The sequence below is a fragment of the Liolophura sinensis genome, chromosome 6, assembly GCF_032854445.1.
Source record: "Liolophura sinensis isolate JHLJ2023 chromosome 6, CUHK_Ljap_v2, whole genome shotgun sequence".
NCBI lineage: Eukaryota > Metazoa > Mollusca > Polyplacophora > Chitonida > Chitonidae > Liolophura > Liolophura sinensis.
The window spans coordinates 67,252,739-67,272,729 of NC_088300.1; the positions used below are offsets into that span (position 1 = coordinate 67,252,739).

Consider the following 19,991-nt stretch of genomic DNA (forward strand, 5'->3'; position numbering starts at 1 on the left):
TGGCTACCAGACTTGTAGGCCATTACGTTGCTATGCACGTTATTTACCTAACAAACCACATTGGAATGTCATTACATTGTCATGGTAGATGCGTGCACTTTCCTACCGTTGTAACAAGTATTGGACCCAGCTTCACGAAGCTCTCTTAACGAGCTCCCAACTACCATGACGACGTAATGCCTATAGTACTGGTTGCCGTGGTAGTTAAGTGAACGTAACGTTAAATGTGCTTCGTGAAACCGGGCTCAGTTCTGTGAGTTTTAAGCTGTCATGGTACTTACGTATACGTTATTTGCACAAATGGCACATCTTTCCTTCCGAAACTTCCGAAAGTTCACAAATGACTTGCTTCTCAATTTTCTGCATCGTTTGTATACTTTAAAGTACTTTATGAGAAACTTTTTTCAGATGTACATATTAGAGTAAATGTGATCAAAACTAGTTGCCTAACATTTTTGACGGGTCACATGACACAGTGGGACTTATTTTACCTTCAGCAATGGAAGAGTTAGAACTCGAAGCTCCCTGGTGGACACAGACCCCCATTACAACTTGCGTTTTTCAGTAGGGACGATTGTAGTTCTGTGTATTTTAGGGTGTAAAGTCTTTTTTTGCTGCCAGCCTGCCGTTTTTAGTGTACAAGTGCATGCTTGGTATCAAAATGATGGAAATTGTCTAAGCTTTGCGCAGGTATGAGTTTTAATGGTGAAAGTTTGAAATTCTGGGCGAGAGGACACAAGGAGACAGGTGGTGATGAGGCTGCGAGTGACGTCCCCTTGGCGTTGCTAGGCACCCCTCCCAGCTGCCGGCATGTAAAGGTCCAGATTTTGACGGTCAACCTATGTCAAGATTTTTACAGCTTCTTTCTCTCAGGCTGGGCCAGGTATGCACCAAAGCTTATTGGCCTCGGAATGTTTGGGACTGAGCTACAGCGCTAAACGTTAACATTGTCGCTTATGGAAAACTAATGGGGGTCTTTGGCCTGGTGTATTACAAGGGGCATCACTGTATCGATTGGGAAAACCTATCCTCCTGTTGGCTTACCTCCCTTTGTAAGCTGCTATGCACGTTATTTACCTAACAAACCACATTGGGATGTCATTACGTTGTCATGGTAGCTGCGTGCACGTTCTTACCGTTGTAACAAGTATTGGGCCCAGCTTCACGAAGCTCTCTTAACGTTACGAGCTCCCAACTACCATGATGACGTAATGCCTACAGTACTGGTTGCCGTGGTAGTTAAGTGAACGTAACGATAAATGTGCTTCGTGAAACCGGGCTCAGTTGCCCAACTACTTTTCTAGCAGAAAAGCAGAAATCTTGTGTTTCCGACTTCGGTCAGGACATCTCCCAGTTAATAGCTACTTAAAATGATTCAAGGTAAGAGATTCAGATCTGTGTAATTTTTGTCAGGCTGAGGAGACCATCCATCATGTTTTACTCCTTTGTCGGCAGTATACTGCTCAGAGACAAATCTTCTTTCCTGACCTTGTAGACGTTGGAATTGTTAACCCAACTGTGAGGAGTGTGCTTTGTCCGACGAGAAATGCAAGTTCAGTTTTTAAAGCTGTGGGGAATTATTTATGCAGGATCCACAGATTTTAGGCTATACAGCATTGTGGCAATAGTTCTGTATGGATTGACTACGGTGGATTAGAGCAGCCTGAATCCCTGAAACACATCTCAAGGCAAATAATTGCCTAGAATGGAGTCGCCATGCAAACTAATATATGTATATATGTAAGTCAGTTACATGCAAGTTTAAAGCCATGCCTGTAAGTACCCTAGGACTGGTAAGGCTGGTGCTTCTTTTTGCGTAACAGAATTGCGATATGAAAAAGTTCTTACATTGTCAGATAACTCGTCTCTGTATTCAGCAGAAGCATATACAATTCTGAGTGCTAAGCACTTTCTTTCGGATTTAAACCATTAGGATCTGTTATCTCCACAGATTCTCTCAGAACTATCTACGACTTCATCTGCGTGGAGAAAATGCTATCCTGTCCTATGAGAAGTAGTTTTTCTGTCGTTTTGACTATTCTTTGCCAGTCTTGACATTTTTATCGCTTGGATTCCTGCCCAATGAACACACAGATAGTCTGGCTAAACGAGCTCCCAAGTCTTCATTTTGTCACTTCGCACCTCACAATGTCTATATCCGAAGCACTAAATGGATTAAAGCTATTATCATACAAACCATCGTAAACTGAGTGGGACGCTTCAGGGAAAGATCCTTTTCATCGCTTCTTTAACCCTGGCCTGTTGTCAAACTTCATAACAGCCTCTGTTTTCCCTTGTCTTGCAGAAAAGCACGACTTTAGCCAGGATATCTCCGAGTAAATATCAAGTTAAAAAGTTTCAGGCTAAGTGATTCAGATCTGTGTAATGTTTGACAACCTGAGGAGGCCGTCTATCAGGTTTCATGTGAATGAATATTGTTTTCTCATCTTGTAGACAATGGAATCGTTAACTCAACTCTGAGAACTATAGTTGGTCCACAGAAAAATGCAAGTTTAGTATTTAAAGCTGTGGGGAATTATTTATGAAATACCCACAGATTTTATTTTATTTATTTTTTTGATTGATGTTTTATGCCGTGCTCAAGAATATTTCACTTATACGACGGCGGCCAGCATTATGGTGGGAGGAAACCGGGCAGAGCCCGGGTGAAACCCACGACCTTCCGCAGGTTCACAGATTTTAAGTCACAGCATTGTGGCAATGCAGCAGACAGTAAGTTGTTTATTTGTTCACCTTATTTAACACGAGTTCACTGTTCGCGAAAGAGATTTTCACTCCCCCATTTCTGCGGGGATGGAACGGGGTATCCTATGTGCTCCTTTAGCAAATTGAAGATTCGTATCAGCTGACACGAGAACAACACACTCGCTTTGTCCACATGTGGTTACGAATACAGCCTATGGTACGAGTTGAGAAATACTCTCATATATAAAGCTACTGTATATTACAGAAGAGGTAAGGTCAAATCAATCTGGAAGCGCAGAACAGAATAAGTTCATGTCAACGTACATGGAAAAGTTTAAAGAGGAGGCCTATGCGAACCACACTTCCTGGATAGGCTGACAAATTTGAGTTCGCCGTACACGAAGTTAAGTGGAGAGTGGTGAACAGTGAATCACGAGATCACATTTTCTAGAATCTAAGGCAGCATCATTATGCTTGCTCGACATCAACACGTCCTTTGAACAAGAGGTGTACCTATACTCTTAATGATTGAAGGAGTGGAAGGTCAGAAACGTAAACAAATCGCCAGTATATTGCTGTAAGTTGTTAATTTATTCGCCTTATTTGTTGTACAATTGATGTTTTTCTTTGCTTTACTCTTCTTGGCTGTATTCAAATCCACGCAAGTGGGTGAGCCGAATGCAGTGCTCTCGTGTCGGCTGATGCGAATGTGTAAGAGCAAAAAATACACAAACGCGAGACGGCGCTTTATTTCAGTATCGTTCTTGTTGCACCCAGCTCCACGTTTGGTGAAATGGGGAGTGATAATCTTGTTCGCGAACAGTGATCTCGTGCCACTTAGCCATTCGAAACTTCGTTCTGTTGTGAGGTTAACACCGGCACAGCGATTCGAAAGCGCTCTTGAACAGGCTCCGATGGCTCTGTTGGCGATAGATCCAGGGCCAATCCTGGGTCGGGTCACACGTAAGACCTTATAAAGGATTTGTATGGCTCTGGGTGCTGTCTGACGTCAGCTCATCGAAGAAACTGCTTTTCAAAATGCACATCTGAAAAGGTCACCGACTAACAATAGGCAGCACCCAAGTCATTACCCAGCCCGTAAGAGCATAATGGCTTGGGAGGAGTGACATACTTACCTGTGGTAAGTTGTCTCAATGAAGCAGCACTACATAAAAGGGCGGTGGAAATCCGTCCTGCAACAAGGAGGTACTTTACACGTTACATGCATGCTAAGGAGTCCTTTGTCGTCATATGACTGAAAAATTGTTAAGTACGACGTTAAACCCTTAACACTCACTCACTCGAACACGCTTTTGTGACTGACTGAATCAGTAATTGCGAGCTCCACGAAAGAACTGCACCATGCTGTTTGTGCCTACCAGCAGACGGCTAGGCTTGTTTTGATCAGTGTGTACATTTAAATCTTAAATGAGGGTTGTCAGAATGGCCATTGAATAATATATATATATATATATTATAAATATGTGCTCTACAAACGTTGTTTTACAACTAGGTCGATGATGTAGTCCTGTGCATACGCATATATCAATTAACACATTCTGACAGCTTGTATCTTCAAAAAATGTTGAATGTTGTATGTTAAAGTGTATGTCGTTTTTTTCACCAGTAAACCTGGCTGCCATCGACTAATATTCTTTCAGTAGACCGCTGTTGTGTTTCACGTGGCTGTAGGAATATAGCCTTACCATCGCCATGTTGTATAGTTTTCGGTTCATTTCGCATGAGATTCTGGGACCTTGAAAATCATTTGATCTTTTTTCATGATGCAGCCTCAGAATCAATGGGTAAATACACTAAAGTCGTTATTATCTGATAAGACAATAAGCATCTCAAATTTGAACCCTCGGTCATGTGCAAGTGTGATTTGGTTGTATGGCTCATAGTTTTGTTTTTTTTGCTGTAGAAAAGATGAAAATGATAAAGCGAGCAGAGAAGAGACCAGCCCCAGTAATAACCCTGCATCAGTTCTGGAGCAGGAAAGATGATTCCACCAAGGCAGAAGGGATGCTTCCAGGCAACGTCTGCGTTAGTGCTCCTGGTGCTCCACAGAAGAGTACGTGTGACCGGAACAAGGTGTCAACAGCTCCGCAACAGCCACTGCGGGACAACACCAACGGTCTTAAACCAGGTGTCAAAATGCCAGAAGAGTTCCCCAAGGCGGGAGTCTCTTGTGTTCAACCACAACTGGACAAATGTATACCATCACGAGTAGATAAATGCGTACCCTCGCGTATGGAAAATGATATTTCCTCGGTACCAGAAAAGACAATGGACAAATGTGAAACGCAGGTACTCCCACAAACTCAGGACAAATGTGTACCCGTGGTACCACCACAGGCCACAGATAGATATGCACCCACTGTAGCACCACAGGCCACGGACAAATGTGTAGCACCTCATACCATGAAGAAGTGTGTATCGGTGGTACCACTGAAGCATGGGGGAGAATGTGTACCCGTTTCATCACAGGCAATGGGAAAATGTGTACCTGTTTCATCACAGGCTATGGGAAGATGTGTATTGGAAGGAGATTTACCCCTGATTTGTTTTGACCTTGAGACTACAGGCCTAAGTAAGTTGAAAGAGAATACTTCAAATATACATTTCGAAAGTGCATGCAAAATGAATTGTTTATTTGTTTGATTGGTGTTTTACGCCGTACTCAAGAATATTTCACTTATACGGCGGCGGCCAGCGTTATGGTGGGAGGAAACCGGGCACAACCCGGGCGATACCCACGACAATCCGCAGGTTGCTGACAGACCTTCCCACGTACGGCCGGAGAGGAAGCCAGCAGGAGTTGGAATTGAATTCGGAGAGACCGCATTGGTGAGAGGCTTCTCGGTCATTACGCTGCGCTAGGTCCATGCAAAATTCATTACCATAGTTTATACAATTTAGAGATAAAATAACCTGTACACGTTTACATGATATCTCTTGATGGTTTTGTGTAGCCAAAATACCAACTAGTTACATACTTATAGCATTTTGTTATTTTGCAGGCATCGACGATGAAATTGTTCAGATCTCGGCCTGCGCAGTTATAGACGGCATCCATCAGGAATTCAACCAGTACGTTCTACCCGCCAAGAAAATGGCGTTCGGTGCCTCTAAGGTGACTGGAATCCGGCTACGACGAGGCTGCTTGTACCATAATCGAACCAAAGTGCCAACGTGCAGCATTCTCCAAGCTCTCAACAAATTCATCCATTGGCTGAAGCGCTTCCCCAAATCTCTGTTGGTAGCCCATAACGCCCAGTTTGACAGCAGGATGTTGATCAAAAGCTGCGTTAAATACAAACTCATGGCTTTCGGTCTGAAAAAGGCAATAGCGGGATTTGTAGACACGATACCGGTGGTTAAGGAAGTGTTTCCGGGACGTGCGTGCTACCAACTGGAAGCCGTAGTTAAGGACGAACTTGGGAAGCGTTTCAAGGCTCACGATGCCCGAGAGGACACCAACGCTCTACTGTTGCTCATTGGACACAAGTCCATCCACCGGCACATGCTACTGAAACATAGCTACAGCGTGGAGCAGGCCGAGAAGAGCTATCTGGCCTTGGACGAAAAGAAGAGAAACATGAAATCTTTACAGGAGTTGGTTGACGCTTCAGCTCTATCCAGAGGTATGGCGGAGAAGGTGGCCGAATCGGGCTTGACGAAGGCTGATCTGACCTCGGTTGTGAAATCTAAAGGACTGGAAGGACTGAAGGAAGTGTTCCAAGCTGACTTAAATGGTAAACCTCGAGTCACCAGTCGAACCGCCATTGTAGAGACCTTGTTTGAACATCTCTCTTTATCGGATCGATAGCCGTTCTCCAGTCTGTTGATTTTTTTCATATTGCAACGTGCTTTAATTACTCAAAAATTGAATTTTACCTTTACACTTTTACAGTTGCTATAATAAATTCTTCATTTTGTTTCAAATTTTTGTTCATATGTGTATTTCATGTACCGAAGTGTAACCTTTCGCGCAGTCTAATGATGATTGAAGACCCGTTATCTCTCACCATTATATGATATCACAGGGAAAGTCCATTACTAAATTGCCAAAGGTCGGTGCTGTACTGGTGCCCACCGGTTTCTTCCATCATACTGCCTGTCATTGTATGAGTTAGATTTGTTCATAGTATGGCAGTAAACAACAAATACAAAAGTTAATTCCACTGACGAACAGTTCGGGCCCGCTTGCACAAAGTCTTTATCTTTAGGTACCCCTAATCGTTTTGCATATATTGCTGTGGATATATGGAGATCACCTACATCCGTTCGTTTGTATCCGTCTGTTCCATCTTGATAGCTCAACTTCTCATCGTAGCTCTAGTTTTAACAGATTTTCTCGAGACTTGGCAGATGTTGTGGACAACATTTGGATATCCTTTTACTTCCTTTCCATTAATGGTCTTCCAAGTTTCATTTTTACACATAAGACATCGTCTATGTAACGCCTTAACTCTCAGTCGCCTCCGAGTGGTTAGCGTGTCTGGACAGTTGTATTTTTACCAACATGTTGACACACATGATATTTTCGGTTCAAAGCTATCGCCGTTTGGACACCAATGAAATGAGATGCAATTCCTCTTGAAGTTTTGAAGGAATTGTCATGGAAAAATTGAGAGACGTATTAGGAATTATGCTGATATACATTAGGAATTATGCTGATATGCAGGAGTTTTATCGTGTGATTCAGTGGTAGGCATACTTGTAAATGCCATGATGCCAAAGCGTGATGGACAAAAGAATGTAGGCCTAAAACACGGCAAAGCACTTTCTGGGATCATCTTCTGATGGCTTTTGTTACAAAAGATACATACACAGCTTCATAATTTCATAAAAGTTACATTGGTAAAATGCCCTATAGTTCTTGAACAGAATCTAAAATTTCTTCAAAAAGAAATAAAAAAACACCCAGAAATGTTTGCCTGTCTTTGAATGGCTAAAAAGTTACTGGAAGCGGAAATCACAGGTCTGGGACCGCCAGGTTACCTCAATCTTATGCAATAGAAGAGTCAATAATATTTCACTTAACCGAAAAATTTGACCTGATGCTTCGAATGGCTTGGACTTGAACGACCTGATTTTGGGCGGCTGACAGAAATGAAATTTGATCTATCTCTTTAAACAATGCTTTCCCAAGCAGTTGTTCCTTTTTATAATAGTTTACTATTTGTGTAATTTACTACGTCAACCTCTAGAAGGGAAGCCCATAAAAATTTTCATGCTTATTACGAACTGATTGCCAATTATATGTACTTACGCATATAGGGCCCACTTCAATATACTGGGGCCTCCGAGTGGATAGCGTGTCTGCGTTGTACAATGACTCTTGAGCCTCTCACGAACTAAACCTGTGAGTTGAAGTCCAGTTTATGCTGGGTTCCTCTCCCGTCTTACAAGAGAAGATCTTCCAGAAACCTATAGGTGGTCATGGGGTTCGCCCTATCTCTGCCTGCACCTATGATTCCATCCCACCATAATGCTGGCCGCTGTAGTATAAGTGAAATATTCTGAGAACGGCGTAAAACACCAATTAAATAAATTTGCTCAAGGTAGAGAAAAACAAAACAACTTATGTGTATGTATGTTCATATTTATTACAATTGTACAATACAACAGAAGAGCCTCCGACAAGGAATATTGGTCAATAAAGCAACAATGCTACCACATCCGTAAAACAAAGATGACGGTATCATTGTACAAATAAATATTTTGTGTAAGAGCAATTTATGGCGGAGTCCACATGTAAGAGTGTATAATATCATGATAGCTTGGACAAGGTCCTCAGATAAAATGCTGCCTTTCACAAAAGGGTTTACTCTAAAAAGACACAATCGCGACAATTCACATGTGAAAAAACTAATATTGCTTCGATATACATGCCCCCTGTGGTTCAATAGACAAAACACCTGGAAAGAGGAACTTAACCTGTAACCTGTCTTGAAGAAGCTGTGCATGTTTCGAAAACAGCAAACTGCTTTGAAATCGTTCCAAAAAATGTTAGAACGAAAAACAGCCCTAATTTTCTCCGAAATGTATGAAAGGTCCAGGAATTTGAACTTGTCAGTTAACTCATTCATTGATTTGAATGGTGTTTCACGCCGTGCTCAACAATTGAACTTGTCATGGTGAAGCTGTGCATGAAGTGCAAATTCAATAGGAATCGACAGGTTTCAAACAGTTATATAAAACAATTCCGGAAAAGAATTTTTTCACCTTGGGTGGGTCATCCACTAAAGAACATCAGAAATTACATGTAATTCTAAAAATATAACATGTTCCAATGTATCATATTCTTAAATATGTAGTCACAGAGGTCAAATATACTCTGATATACAAAAGAAGTACTTGAATATTTCAACAGCACTATCAAAATCTTCTGACCGTGATTTGTATTGTGAATCACGTAGCAGCAATCTATCATTGGTTCAATTTTGTCACCTGATTAGTCTGTCGGCTGTTGTAGAGGCCTACATATGCTTACAATATAAAAATCAGAACTTGTCCTTGTTTTCATTTTTTTTTTTGCTGCCATCACATAAAATGGCAGCACCGTCAAATACATCTGGATGGCTTCAGCCATCAAATGGTTGAAAATATGCTTGAAGAGCCGCTTCAATCTAATGTCTTCGGATTGGGCTAATACAGAGTTTTCCAGATCTGATGATATACTATTGTCTCTTCACCAGGTCTGAAAAACTCTGCATCCATCTAATGAAAATGCTACAGCCATGTATATACATACAATGTCTTGTCCACTATGTAAATATCAATACTGCAAACTATTTCACACTGGCAAGGTCTTGTCGATCACGTAAAAGTTGATATTGCAAACGGTTTCACACTGTCCTGATCATCACGTAGATTTAAATGTTGCAAGCTGTTTCACAATGGCAGTGTCTTCTCAGCACACTCAGAGCCATCGTCATAGGGGATGTAAGCAGTCTTTTGTTTTCCCATATGGCAAAGGTACCATGGGTGTCTCCTGGCTATTCTATGTCGTCTATATCGTAATAATCGCCATCATCGTCGTTGTAACCTGTGGGGCACAAACAGCAAAAACAAGGATAGAATTGTTCAGTTGTTCATAAATTAATTCCAAATTAATTTTTGTTTTTGGAAGATTTGCTGCACCATGAAAACATCATTTTTCCCTATTTGTCTACAAAACATTTTGAAAAAATTTATTGTCATACAATCTCTCATTAACAACCTGTAAAAGGATCATTATAGTAAGTTTTAATGGATTTCCAGGCACTCAGAGTAACATACAGTACAAGAAACCTGAAAATTGAAAATATTTACAATATCCTAAACCCACCTTAGAAAATAATTGCTTCCTAGAAATTTCTTGGTTAGAAACAAATGTGAAAAAAAAGCAAGTATTTCTGGACATAGCTGTCTTTTGCCTATCATTTCAGGCACACATTATTTTTTACTGTATGTACAGTGTATTTATTTAAATATTTTCTTTCCAAGGCCTCTTGCTTTATTAAAGAGGAGCTTTCCTATGTTTTAACCTTTATTACTCTCCCTATAATGAGAGGCCTGAATTATTGGTGTTTAATGCCTTACAAAATAAGTGTTAACTTATTCTAATGGCGATCAGGAGATGAGCATGCCCAGAGTACACCAACACTGGTCACCAGGCAGGTGACGCTTCCTGACTCAAAACCAGCAAGAGGTGAATTCAAGCCTGTAACCTCACTGTCTCAACAGTCATCGAGCAATACATTAGCAGAGTCAGCCAGTGAACACCCTAAATATTTATAAGAAAATCTTCAAAAACCAGGTAGTTTTAACACATCAAAAGGATTGGCCATCACATTTTAGATTCAGAATCAAACTAAATGTATAAGAAGTATGTCTCTTCCTTAATGTTCTGTGGAAACGAAAGGCGTTCATATATCACATCCAGAAAATCACATCCAGAGACTGCAGAAAACAAATATCGGACAGACGAACTCCGCTTAACTTGAACAAAGGCAAGCAAGGCGTCATGGCAATGTACCCACAGGGCTAAATTTGTGATCAACCTTTGTGAGTTTCAGCCCCAACAACTTGCACAAGCTAAATACAGAACAGCCGAACTCACAGACAAACTGTTGGGCACAGGCATAGAAATCCGAACCCAAGCAAGGCTCCATTCTCAATTTTGAGACACATTCAAAAAGTCTGAGCCAAGATATTGCATGGAAACAGTCAGTGAATGGATGGACAAAATGACAGGGAAACCAGTTCCAAGCTAGGTTGTATGCATACGCAGTCACAGACCAACTTAAGGACCAATCCAAAAATTTTCAGCAGATATATCCTGCAGAAACCAGGCAGACAGACACATAAATGGTTGGGCAAAGGCAACCCAATTCCAATTTCACATGTACATCAAGTTAGCCACAATTCAAATTTGGGACCAATCCAAAATGTTTTAGTCAATATTTTGCGTGGAACAAAATAACAGGTGAATGAAATGACCTAGAAAAACAATTTCAAATCAGGCTGCATGCCGAAATAATCACCAGCACAAAACTTAAGACATATCCAAGAAGACTGGGCCATGATGTTTTGCGGAAATGAAATAACAGATGGAAGAAATGACAGGGAAAACCAATACCCAGAAAAGCTGGATGCCAAGGTACAATGTAGTCGCAGATCAAATCTGAAAACAGTCCAAAAAATCTGAGCCAACATGTCATGTGGAAACTAAATACTGAACCCATGAACTGACTGATCATTTGTTGTGCACAGGCAGTTCCAAGGTTGTATGCCAAGGTAGTCAAGTACCAAATTTGGTGCCAATCTCGGCCAAAATATCATGTTGAAACAAAATAATGGACAGACAAAATGACCCTAAAAAACAATTTCAAGTCAAATTGTATACCAAAATAGTTACAGACCAAATTTGTGACAAGTCTAATAAGTTTCAGCAAAGGAGTGGAAGTGAAGTAACAGATGGAGGGACTGATGGGGAAAAGTGATTTCAAGAAAAGCTGTACACTAGCGGGCCGAATTTCAGACGAACGCTAAGAGTATGCGATCTCATGTGGAAGCGAATAATGAACACACAGATGAACTGCTGGGCACAGGCAGGGGAAACCAGTTCCAAGCAAGAATTTTAGCCAAGGTAGTCACAGGCCAAGTATGATAGCAGATTAAGAAGTCTGAGCCACAATGTCAGGTCAGAAGGCTGCTGGTAATACTAGGAAGGTATGATCAGAGTGCACAGACCTGTGTGTCCGAGAAGCTGTGCTGCGCTGACTGGCTCCTCTTCCTGGTAATAATCCTCCTCACCCTCCTCCTCAATTTCCTCACCCTCCTCCTCGACTTCCTCACCCTCTTCCTCAGCATGCTCACCTGCAAACACACATACAACCAGTCAAATACACAGCCAGCTAATGCCGCTAGCTCCTGGACTCATATAAAACAACACATGACTGGTTTACTCTGCAAAAACATTTTTTAATTCTTAAAATATTAAAGACTTAAATGAATTGTTCAGGTTAGAACACAAATGAACCTAGGACAAATAATAAAATAACTCAGCCACCATATGAGATAACATTTCTCCTATTTGCTAAAATATGCACTACATCTGTGGTAGATTTTCTTCAGGATTTAAGGTATGTATGACGGAAAGACACTTCTTGATTGGGATGTTTATACGAATGAATAAAACCTAATTCTTTGATTTATTCACTAGCGATATTTGAATATTATTGCTTACTGTCTCGATCAAATTAAGTCACAATCAAACGAAAAGGATGTTGTACCATTTTACACCATAGTTGATTTGAATGTATGAATGATTAGGGTTGAACACCATACTGACAGTAATTCAGCTATATAAGTGCGAAAACATGTTAAAATGAGGAAACAGTTCTGGTTTTCAACATGAGGATGATTTCAAAATTTTAGGTCTTTATTCATATACATACAATTATGTTCATGTCCACTGGACCACACTTGTCTTCACTACCCTCACTACCCTCACCTCCCCCACCCCCCAGCAGACATAGATGAAAACAGTCATGTCTTTATGTTACAAAGTTTTTAGTTCTCATTTGATAAATATTTCTTGTTGTTTATGCCAACATTGTACAAGACTTACCATATTGGACGGGACCAGATTCCACAACCACTTCTGCCGGGTCAGCCACACTTTCCACTTTGGCTTTTTTGGAGACAGGTTCCTGAAAAATTGGTGCTACATGTCAAGGCTTGACATACACTTTGGTGCTTCGTTTATTTATTTATTTAATTCTTGTTGATTAAACGTCATACATGATATTTTTTCACTTATATTTCGAATCCAAGTGCCTGGGATAAACCATGGACCTTTGGCATGTCACTAATGAACTTTTCCACACGTAGAGAAATGCATTCATATTAGTGGAAGACCAGGGACATGTCTTATGAGCCGGATGCACTGTACCCCTGACGTAAAGACCACGGTAACATTTAGCTAAGACAGATGTCACCATGGTAAGTGCGCTTGTCGTAGCATTGTGACAGCTTTATAAGACGGGCCCATGTGGCCTTCAAGAACGTCAGACTGCCTAATGGCCAGACGAGCATTGCCAAATGTATACTGTAACCAAGGCCCTACGAGCAGTGAGGGCGGTGAGAGAATAGTGAGAGAATATCATATTAATGAGACCGATTCCACAAAGCCATTTCTGACTTAAGTCAAAATTTGAAATACAATCTCAAAACTTATTTCTGGGTTTGAGAAATCATAATTTTGTACCCCTCATCAAGGTTATCTTAATACAAATGTATCAAAATTTTTAACTTCCAGTAACAAAAACTCAGTCTCGAACAAAGTTTTCAAATTTTGACTTAAGTTAAAAATGGCTTTGAGGAACTGGCCTCAGTCAATGGTTGTACACAACTTAGTATCTTAGTCAATATTAAATATACACTTGTTTACTTTAGTCCACACTTCACAAAAGCCTTGGACACTTGTTATAAACTGATACAAAAATCCCAGTGCTAACCTACCTCTGACAGAGTGTCTATGCTAATACTGGGCTTTCGGAATCTAAAAAAAAAATAAGAAAAAAACATACATTAATAAGTACATTTCAAACAGGATTTGATATTTTTGATACTAAGAAATTATATCAATTTCCCCTGAAGTTGTGGATAAAATATATTAGTTTCTTTGACTGCTAAACACTCAAAAAATTTTTCACTTATGCAGGTGGGCAAAAACTGAAGTGCCCTTGTGTGAGTCCACCAAACTTTACAACTATTGGCAAGTTACTGACACACTGTCCTCAATATGACATACAGATATTCACAGCACATTGGTACATCGTACCTGGATAAGCCTGTAAACATCACACTGGTGTCGGCTGTCATTGGCTGCCTCTTTAATCTGCTAGGGACAGGAGATTCTGGAGGTTTCATTGATACAGCTGGCGTGCTGTCTGTTTTGTTGAGATCTTTTAAAACATCGTAGTTGATTTTGTTGGATATTTTCTTCTGCTGTAACATCTGCTCTATGGCTTCTTTGGCGGTGTTAGCTTGGATAGGCTGCTTCTTCTTGTTCTTCCGTTTCTGAGAATGAGTGAAGGACACCGTCACACCTTGTGCTCGCAAATAATCCTCAAACACAGATGTTATGCGTTGACCCAAACCAAATTCACAACACTCAAAATTTATTAAATTAAATGACTGGAGTTTCACTCTGCACTCTTATTTCAGCATAATGGTGGGAGGAAACCGGAGTTCCCAGTGGGGGGTGGGGGGGGGAATCATTATTATCTGCTGTTGCTAGCTGACCTACCCATAACATTCAAAATGACAATATGACATGACAATAATGTTTTTCATTTTAATGATTCGGGGGTATTCTTCTCACTTCAGTGGTTCAGTACCTGACCAACGGGATTGCAGATTCCAATCCTGCTCCGACTTATTTGGCAGGAGTTGAAGTGACAGAGTACATGTACCTGACAAAGCGGTATACCCTGGGTATTTTGGAGCCTTTGTATAAGTGAAAAATTGTTGAATACTCTAAATCTTCAACCTTTTCAACCATTAAAGCACTTAGTGAAAGTTATGCATACAACTATTATTAAAATGATTCTAAAAACAATCTGTTCATGTTATTAAAGGCACAAGCTTCATAAAACTGTACAAATAAGTTCTCTACACTTCACAGTTCTGTCAGAATGTTTTAAAATACTGGTTGCACGTTGAGACGGTTGAAGCTTTTCGGTGAAATATAATGGTTGGGTCAAATTCTAGCCTGAAGGTAATACAATGGAAACAAGCTTTCCACACTTGTAAATATACCTTCTTTTCAGGTTTGTTTGCATTTTCCTCTCTCTCCTTGGCTTCCCTCTCCTCTTTCTCTGAAAAGTTTAGATAAATACATGAATATGCAAGATAGACAAAATTAAAAAGGCCGATTTGTCGGCTTACCAGTCAAGACAATTCAAGGATTTGATTTGTGTAATATTATGTAATTAGCATTTTGTTAGCTGAGTTAACGTCTTCATTCAAAGTCATTTATTTTTAAAAATAACCTTATGTCTATATGAAGGTTATATCTAGACATGTCTTATACTTTCACGTAATGCACTTATTTTCTTGGTTCCACAAGGTATCTTAACGAGAATAAAGGCTGAACTCATTTCAATCCCAGTCAAATCCACTGCATTGCACTTAATCACCTTTTTGCTCCTGGAGGTAATCGGCATTAGCTATCATCCACAACTTTGTTTTCACTTCTACTTCTTCTTCCCCAAGAATCCACTAAAATTAAAATAAAGATTTTTTGTTAGGAGCACACAGCTGCTGTGTTTGTTTATTTGCTGGCTTAAGGCAAATATGTAACATAGCTTTCAACATTACTCAAAAGTACTTCAAAACAGTGTTGTAAGAGAAATCTCGATTGGTTTATTGCTTTCAGCACAGCAGCTTATAAATGCACAGCAGAAACATCTGAGGCACAGTGTAAGAGAGTGCGAGCCAATCATATGCACAGTGTATGTGGCTGTGAGCCAAATTAAGGCACAGCTGGAGTGGCTGTAGCCCAATCTGAAGCAAAGTGCATGTGCCTGTAGGCCAATCTGAGGCAAAGTGCAAGTGCCCCCTAAGCCAATCTGAGGCACAGTGCAAGTGACTGTAAGCTAATCTGAGGCACAGTGCAAGTGCCTGTAGGCCAATCTGAGGCAAAGTGCATGTGCCTGTAGGCCAATCTGAGGCAAAGTGCAAGTGCCTGTAGGCCAATCTGAGGCAAAGTGCAAGTGCCTGTAGGCCAATCTGAGGCAAAGTGCAAGTGCCTGTAAGCCAATCTGAGGCAAAGTGCAAGTGACTGTAAGCCAATCTGAGGCACAGTGCAAGTGCCTGTAGGCCAATCTGAGGCAGTGCAAGTGCCTGTAGGCCAATCTGAGGCAAAGTGCAAGTGCCTGTAGGCCAATCTGAGGCAAAGTGCAAGTGCCTGTAGGCCAATCAGGATTCACTTATGTCACCAATTTTACAAAGTGTGACCTCACTGGTCAAGGGCCTGATGGTTGCAGGTGAGGAAATAAAGCACCGTGTCAATTTTGCAAGCCTAGCCACTTAGCAAAGCAACTTACAGCATCCAGTTCTGCGTCGTCAATGCCAGTGAGGTCCAGTTCTCCATCTTCATCCCCTGTAACTGAACACAAACACCCATACAGTCAGCTACCCTCGCAAAAACTAAGCTTAATACACGAAAACATCACACTTCAATCAAGGGCCTTTATCAAGAAACAGCTTCAGTTTCCTCTGTGGAAGCACTCATGTTTACTACTTGAAAAAGGAAGTATCGTTACGGAGACTTTTTACTTTGGTTTACTTTTCTCAGTTTTCAGAGTATAAAATTCAGGAGACAGTCGGCATTTCACGTTCTTCTCATTTCCCCCAGAGAATGTATAAAGCTTAGGTTCCAGTATGCCCAGGGGCTGATTCCAAAAAGCCATTTCTGACTGAAGTCAAAACACTCTGCACAAATGCATAGTTTTTGGTACTGAAAGTTGAAATCTGGACACATTTGTCATAAGACAATATTAAGATGTCTTAAGATGAGGGTGACAAAATTTTAAATTTTTAAAGCCTCAAAACAAGCTTTCAGATCATATTTCAAATTGTAACTTAAGTCAGAAATGGCTTTGTAGCATCAGCCCAAGTTTGTGTGTAAAATTAGTGAAAACCATATGTAATTCACTGTAAACCACAATAATTCCAAATGTCTTTCACAAACTTAAGGGTGATTAGATGTTTAAAAATTTCATGAAATTATTGGTGATTTATGGTAGGTGTTTAGGTGTATTTGGGTGGGGAAAACACAGTAACAAACATAACTAATTATTAAAAAGACAAACAGTGGAGAGAAATTTCAAAATTTTTGATTCATTTATTTATTTTATTTGGTTGGTATTTTACACGGTACTCAAGAGTATTTCACTTATACGACCGTCACCAGCACTATGATGGGAGGAAACTGGGCAGAGCCAGGGGAGAAACTCACAACCATCGGCAGCTGAGACCTTCCCACGTACGGCCCGAGAGGAAACCAGCATGAGCAGCGTCCACCGTGGTGAGTGGCTCCTGGGTCATTATGCTACGCCAAACAACTGAGCCACGGAAACCCCAAGAATTTTTGAGTTGGTTCAGCTAAATATGAAAATGTGTGGCATTTGACTCCTAACTAAACCCCTTGGGCCTATATTCTCCGAAAAATGTCAATTAAAAAATTATATGGGGAAATCTGCCACTGCTCCTAAGTGTCCGCCCGACGAGATAACATGCAAATGAGGCAGCCCAAAGATTCCCACAATGCAACGTTCCCTCGTGGATCGCACATGTAAACAATATGATTTTCTAAAGTGAATTATCAGCCTAGTAATCCAAATACTACCTTACTGTAAACTAAATACGAAGTAATAAACAAATTATGTGTACGACCAAACTAAAGTTACATAGTAGGCTGCATAATTACAACACAATGCGGTGTCTCACTTTTCATCTTCGCTGAACATCTCCTGTCGTCTTGATAACAAGCAGACGTACATGTACATCAGGCTTTCTGATACGTATATACAACGACTTGAGTGAGTTGATGGTCAAAGGGAAACCTCAGATAAAACAGAACTTTTGATTTTCACTGAAAGTCAGATATGTGTCAGTAGACATCTGTAAGCCTCGACTTTATGTAGATAATGTCTATGATAATGGCACAAGTTAGCATGTTTGTCGTACTATTACAAGAGAAAACGACGTAAAAACCTGATGACATTGATGATGATAACTACTACTGCATTCAGTCTAAAACCAAGCTAAAGCTGACTGCTGTAGGGTACGTAAGTAGAACAGAATCCCATCAGCAAAAGCATAAACTTAGAGCTTGTCTGTAGGAGACACATGAATGCCAAACTGCAGCTCAACATATACAGCAGTGAAGTCGTGATTTTGGTAATTTATGGTGCACAGAGAGCATCAGCGATGGAAAATCTCCCACATGTTCTGCTCTGCATGAGTGCACAACTTCAGCTCAATACATACAGTAAGATACCTAAGATAAGATACACCCTTAACATTAGACAACAACATTCCTTTGTTAAAACTGAAACATTACCTTGTGTGTTATCATCTCTCATACACTCCTCCACACACTCCTTTATACCAATGCTGGCAGCTGTTGGTCCGGGGCCTACAACTTCTACCGGCTCTAAACTAGATATAACATTGGTCAATTCCGTTTCCTCTAGTTCTGATACCTCAGGGTCTCTCTCGTCAACCACACAAGGGCTACATGTGCTTGATGTGAGATTGTCCACGGCAACGGGTGTGGTCTGTGATGTGGGTGTGGTCTGTGATGTGGGTGTGGCCTGTGATGTGGGTGTGGCCTGTGATGAGTGTGTGGTCTGTAAAGATGGTGTAGCTTGTGATGAGGATGTGGTCTGTGATGTGGGAGTGGTCTGTGTAGGGGGTGGAGTCAAGATGTCTAAAGTAGAAACTGCTGCCATATCAATCAATGAACCATGCCCTGTCAGGACAGGGAGAACCTGCTCAACTATGTCCTCATTCGACCCCTCTTCTGAAAACACACACACAAAAGAAAAAATAAACTATTTCTGCTCACATTAATATAGATATTTCTGAGCTGGTAATGTCTATGAGGGTGAAGCATTAAGGACACAATGCTCCAAACATCTTCTGTTATTGGACAAAACTTTTATCGTTGAATAGCTTTCACAGTCAACTAATTTTCAGATGAATTTTCAACTGGTATATGAGCTAACCCAAACTAGGCTCCATCCAGTTTATCCTGAGATAAATCTGATCACACAATCAGTGCAGTGATACTGAAACAACATTTTAGTTAGCATGTGACTAAACTTTTCTGATTTATGATGGGAGAGAAAAATAAGACCTACTACAAAATGCTGCCCAGGGGCCTTTGGGTTTTTTCTGAGTCTTCTCTAATGTCTTTTCTATCTCATCCTGCAGACTGCTTACTTCAGAGGTTAAGTCATTCAGCTTGTTGCTGTCCTCCATCTGCAACAACAACGCATTTCAGCTTTTATCTGTTTGACTGATTATGGGGTTGTGACTTTATGGTGTTCTCGGGGGTTGCAGGCTTTATGGTCAATATGTAGAGTTTGGAAACTTATGGGCCATATGTAGAATCTGAAAACTTATGGTCGATATGCAGATTCTGGAAATTTATGGTCGATATATAGAATCTGAAAACTTATGGTTGATATGTAGAATCTGGAAACTTATGGTCTATATGTAGAATCTGGAAACTTATGGTCCATATACAGAATCTGGAAACTTATGGTCGACATGCAGAATCTTGAAACTTATGGTCCATATGCAGAATCTGGAAACTTATGGTCCATATGCAGAATCTGGAGAAAACCAGTGCCCTTTGCCTGCTACCTGACAACGTCCAGAATGAAAGTTGCACAAGACTTAACAAGGGGCATATTTTTCCTCAGAAGCTCATCAATGGTGTGCTCACCTGAGCTAGCTTAGTCATGAGCTTACTTGAACTGGCTTAGCCTTGAGCTTACCTCAGCTGGTGTGGCCTGGAGTTCACCACAGCCAGTTCAGCCTTGAGTTTACCTGATCTAGTTCAGCCTTGAGCATCCCTGAGCTAGTATAGGTATGAGCTTACTGTAGCTAGTTCAGTCTGGAGCTTAACTTTGCTGGTCCAGCCTTGAGCTTACCTGAGCTAGTTTAGCCTTGAGCTTGCCAGCGGTGAATGCTGGAGGGTCAGCTTC

General features: G+C 40.7%; 1 protein-coding gene across 3 annotated transcripts in view; it reads right to left on the minus strand.

Annotated features, from left to right (window-relative positions):
* Nucleotides 1-8,319: 8,319 nt before the first annotated feature.
* Nucleotides 8,320-19,991, minus strand: part of LOC135466460 (transcription factor IIIB 90 kDa subunit-like) — a 26,013-nt gene continuing 14,341 nt past the window's right edge. For all 3 annotated transcript variants that reach the window (XM_064743942.1, XM_064743943.1, XM_064743944.1), the window contains 11 exons: nt 19,938-19,974; nt 19,140-19,260; nt 18,338-18,799; nt 16,317-16,378; nt 15,408-15,489; nt 15,028-15,086; nt 14,048-14,286; nt 13,726-13,765; nt 12,833-12,914; nt 11,953-12,078; nt 8,320-9,763 (listed from right to left, as the gene is read on the minus strand). In XM_064743942.1, coding sequence (XP_064600012.1) covers nt 9,714-9,763; nt 11,953-12,078; nt 12,833-12,914; nt 13,726-13,765; nt 14,048-14,286; nt 15,028-15,086; nt 15,408-15,489; nt 16,317-16,378; nt 18,338-18,799; nt 19,140-19,260; nt 19,938-19,974 — 1,360 coding nt within the window. In that variant the 3' untranslated portion in view covers nt 8,320-9,713. The remainder of the gene's footprint in view (nt 9,764-11,952; nt 12,079-12,832; nt 12,915-13,725; nt 13,766-14,047; nt 14,287-15,027; nt 15,087-15,407; nt 15,490-16,316; nt 16,379-18,337; nt 18,800-19,139; nt 19,261-19,937; nt 19,975-19,991) is intronic.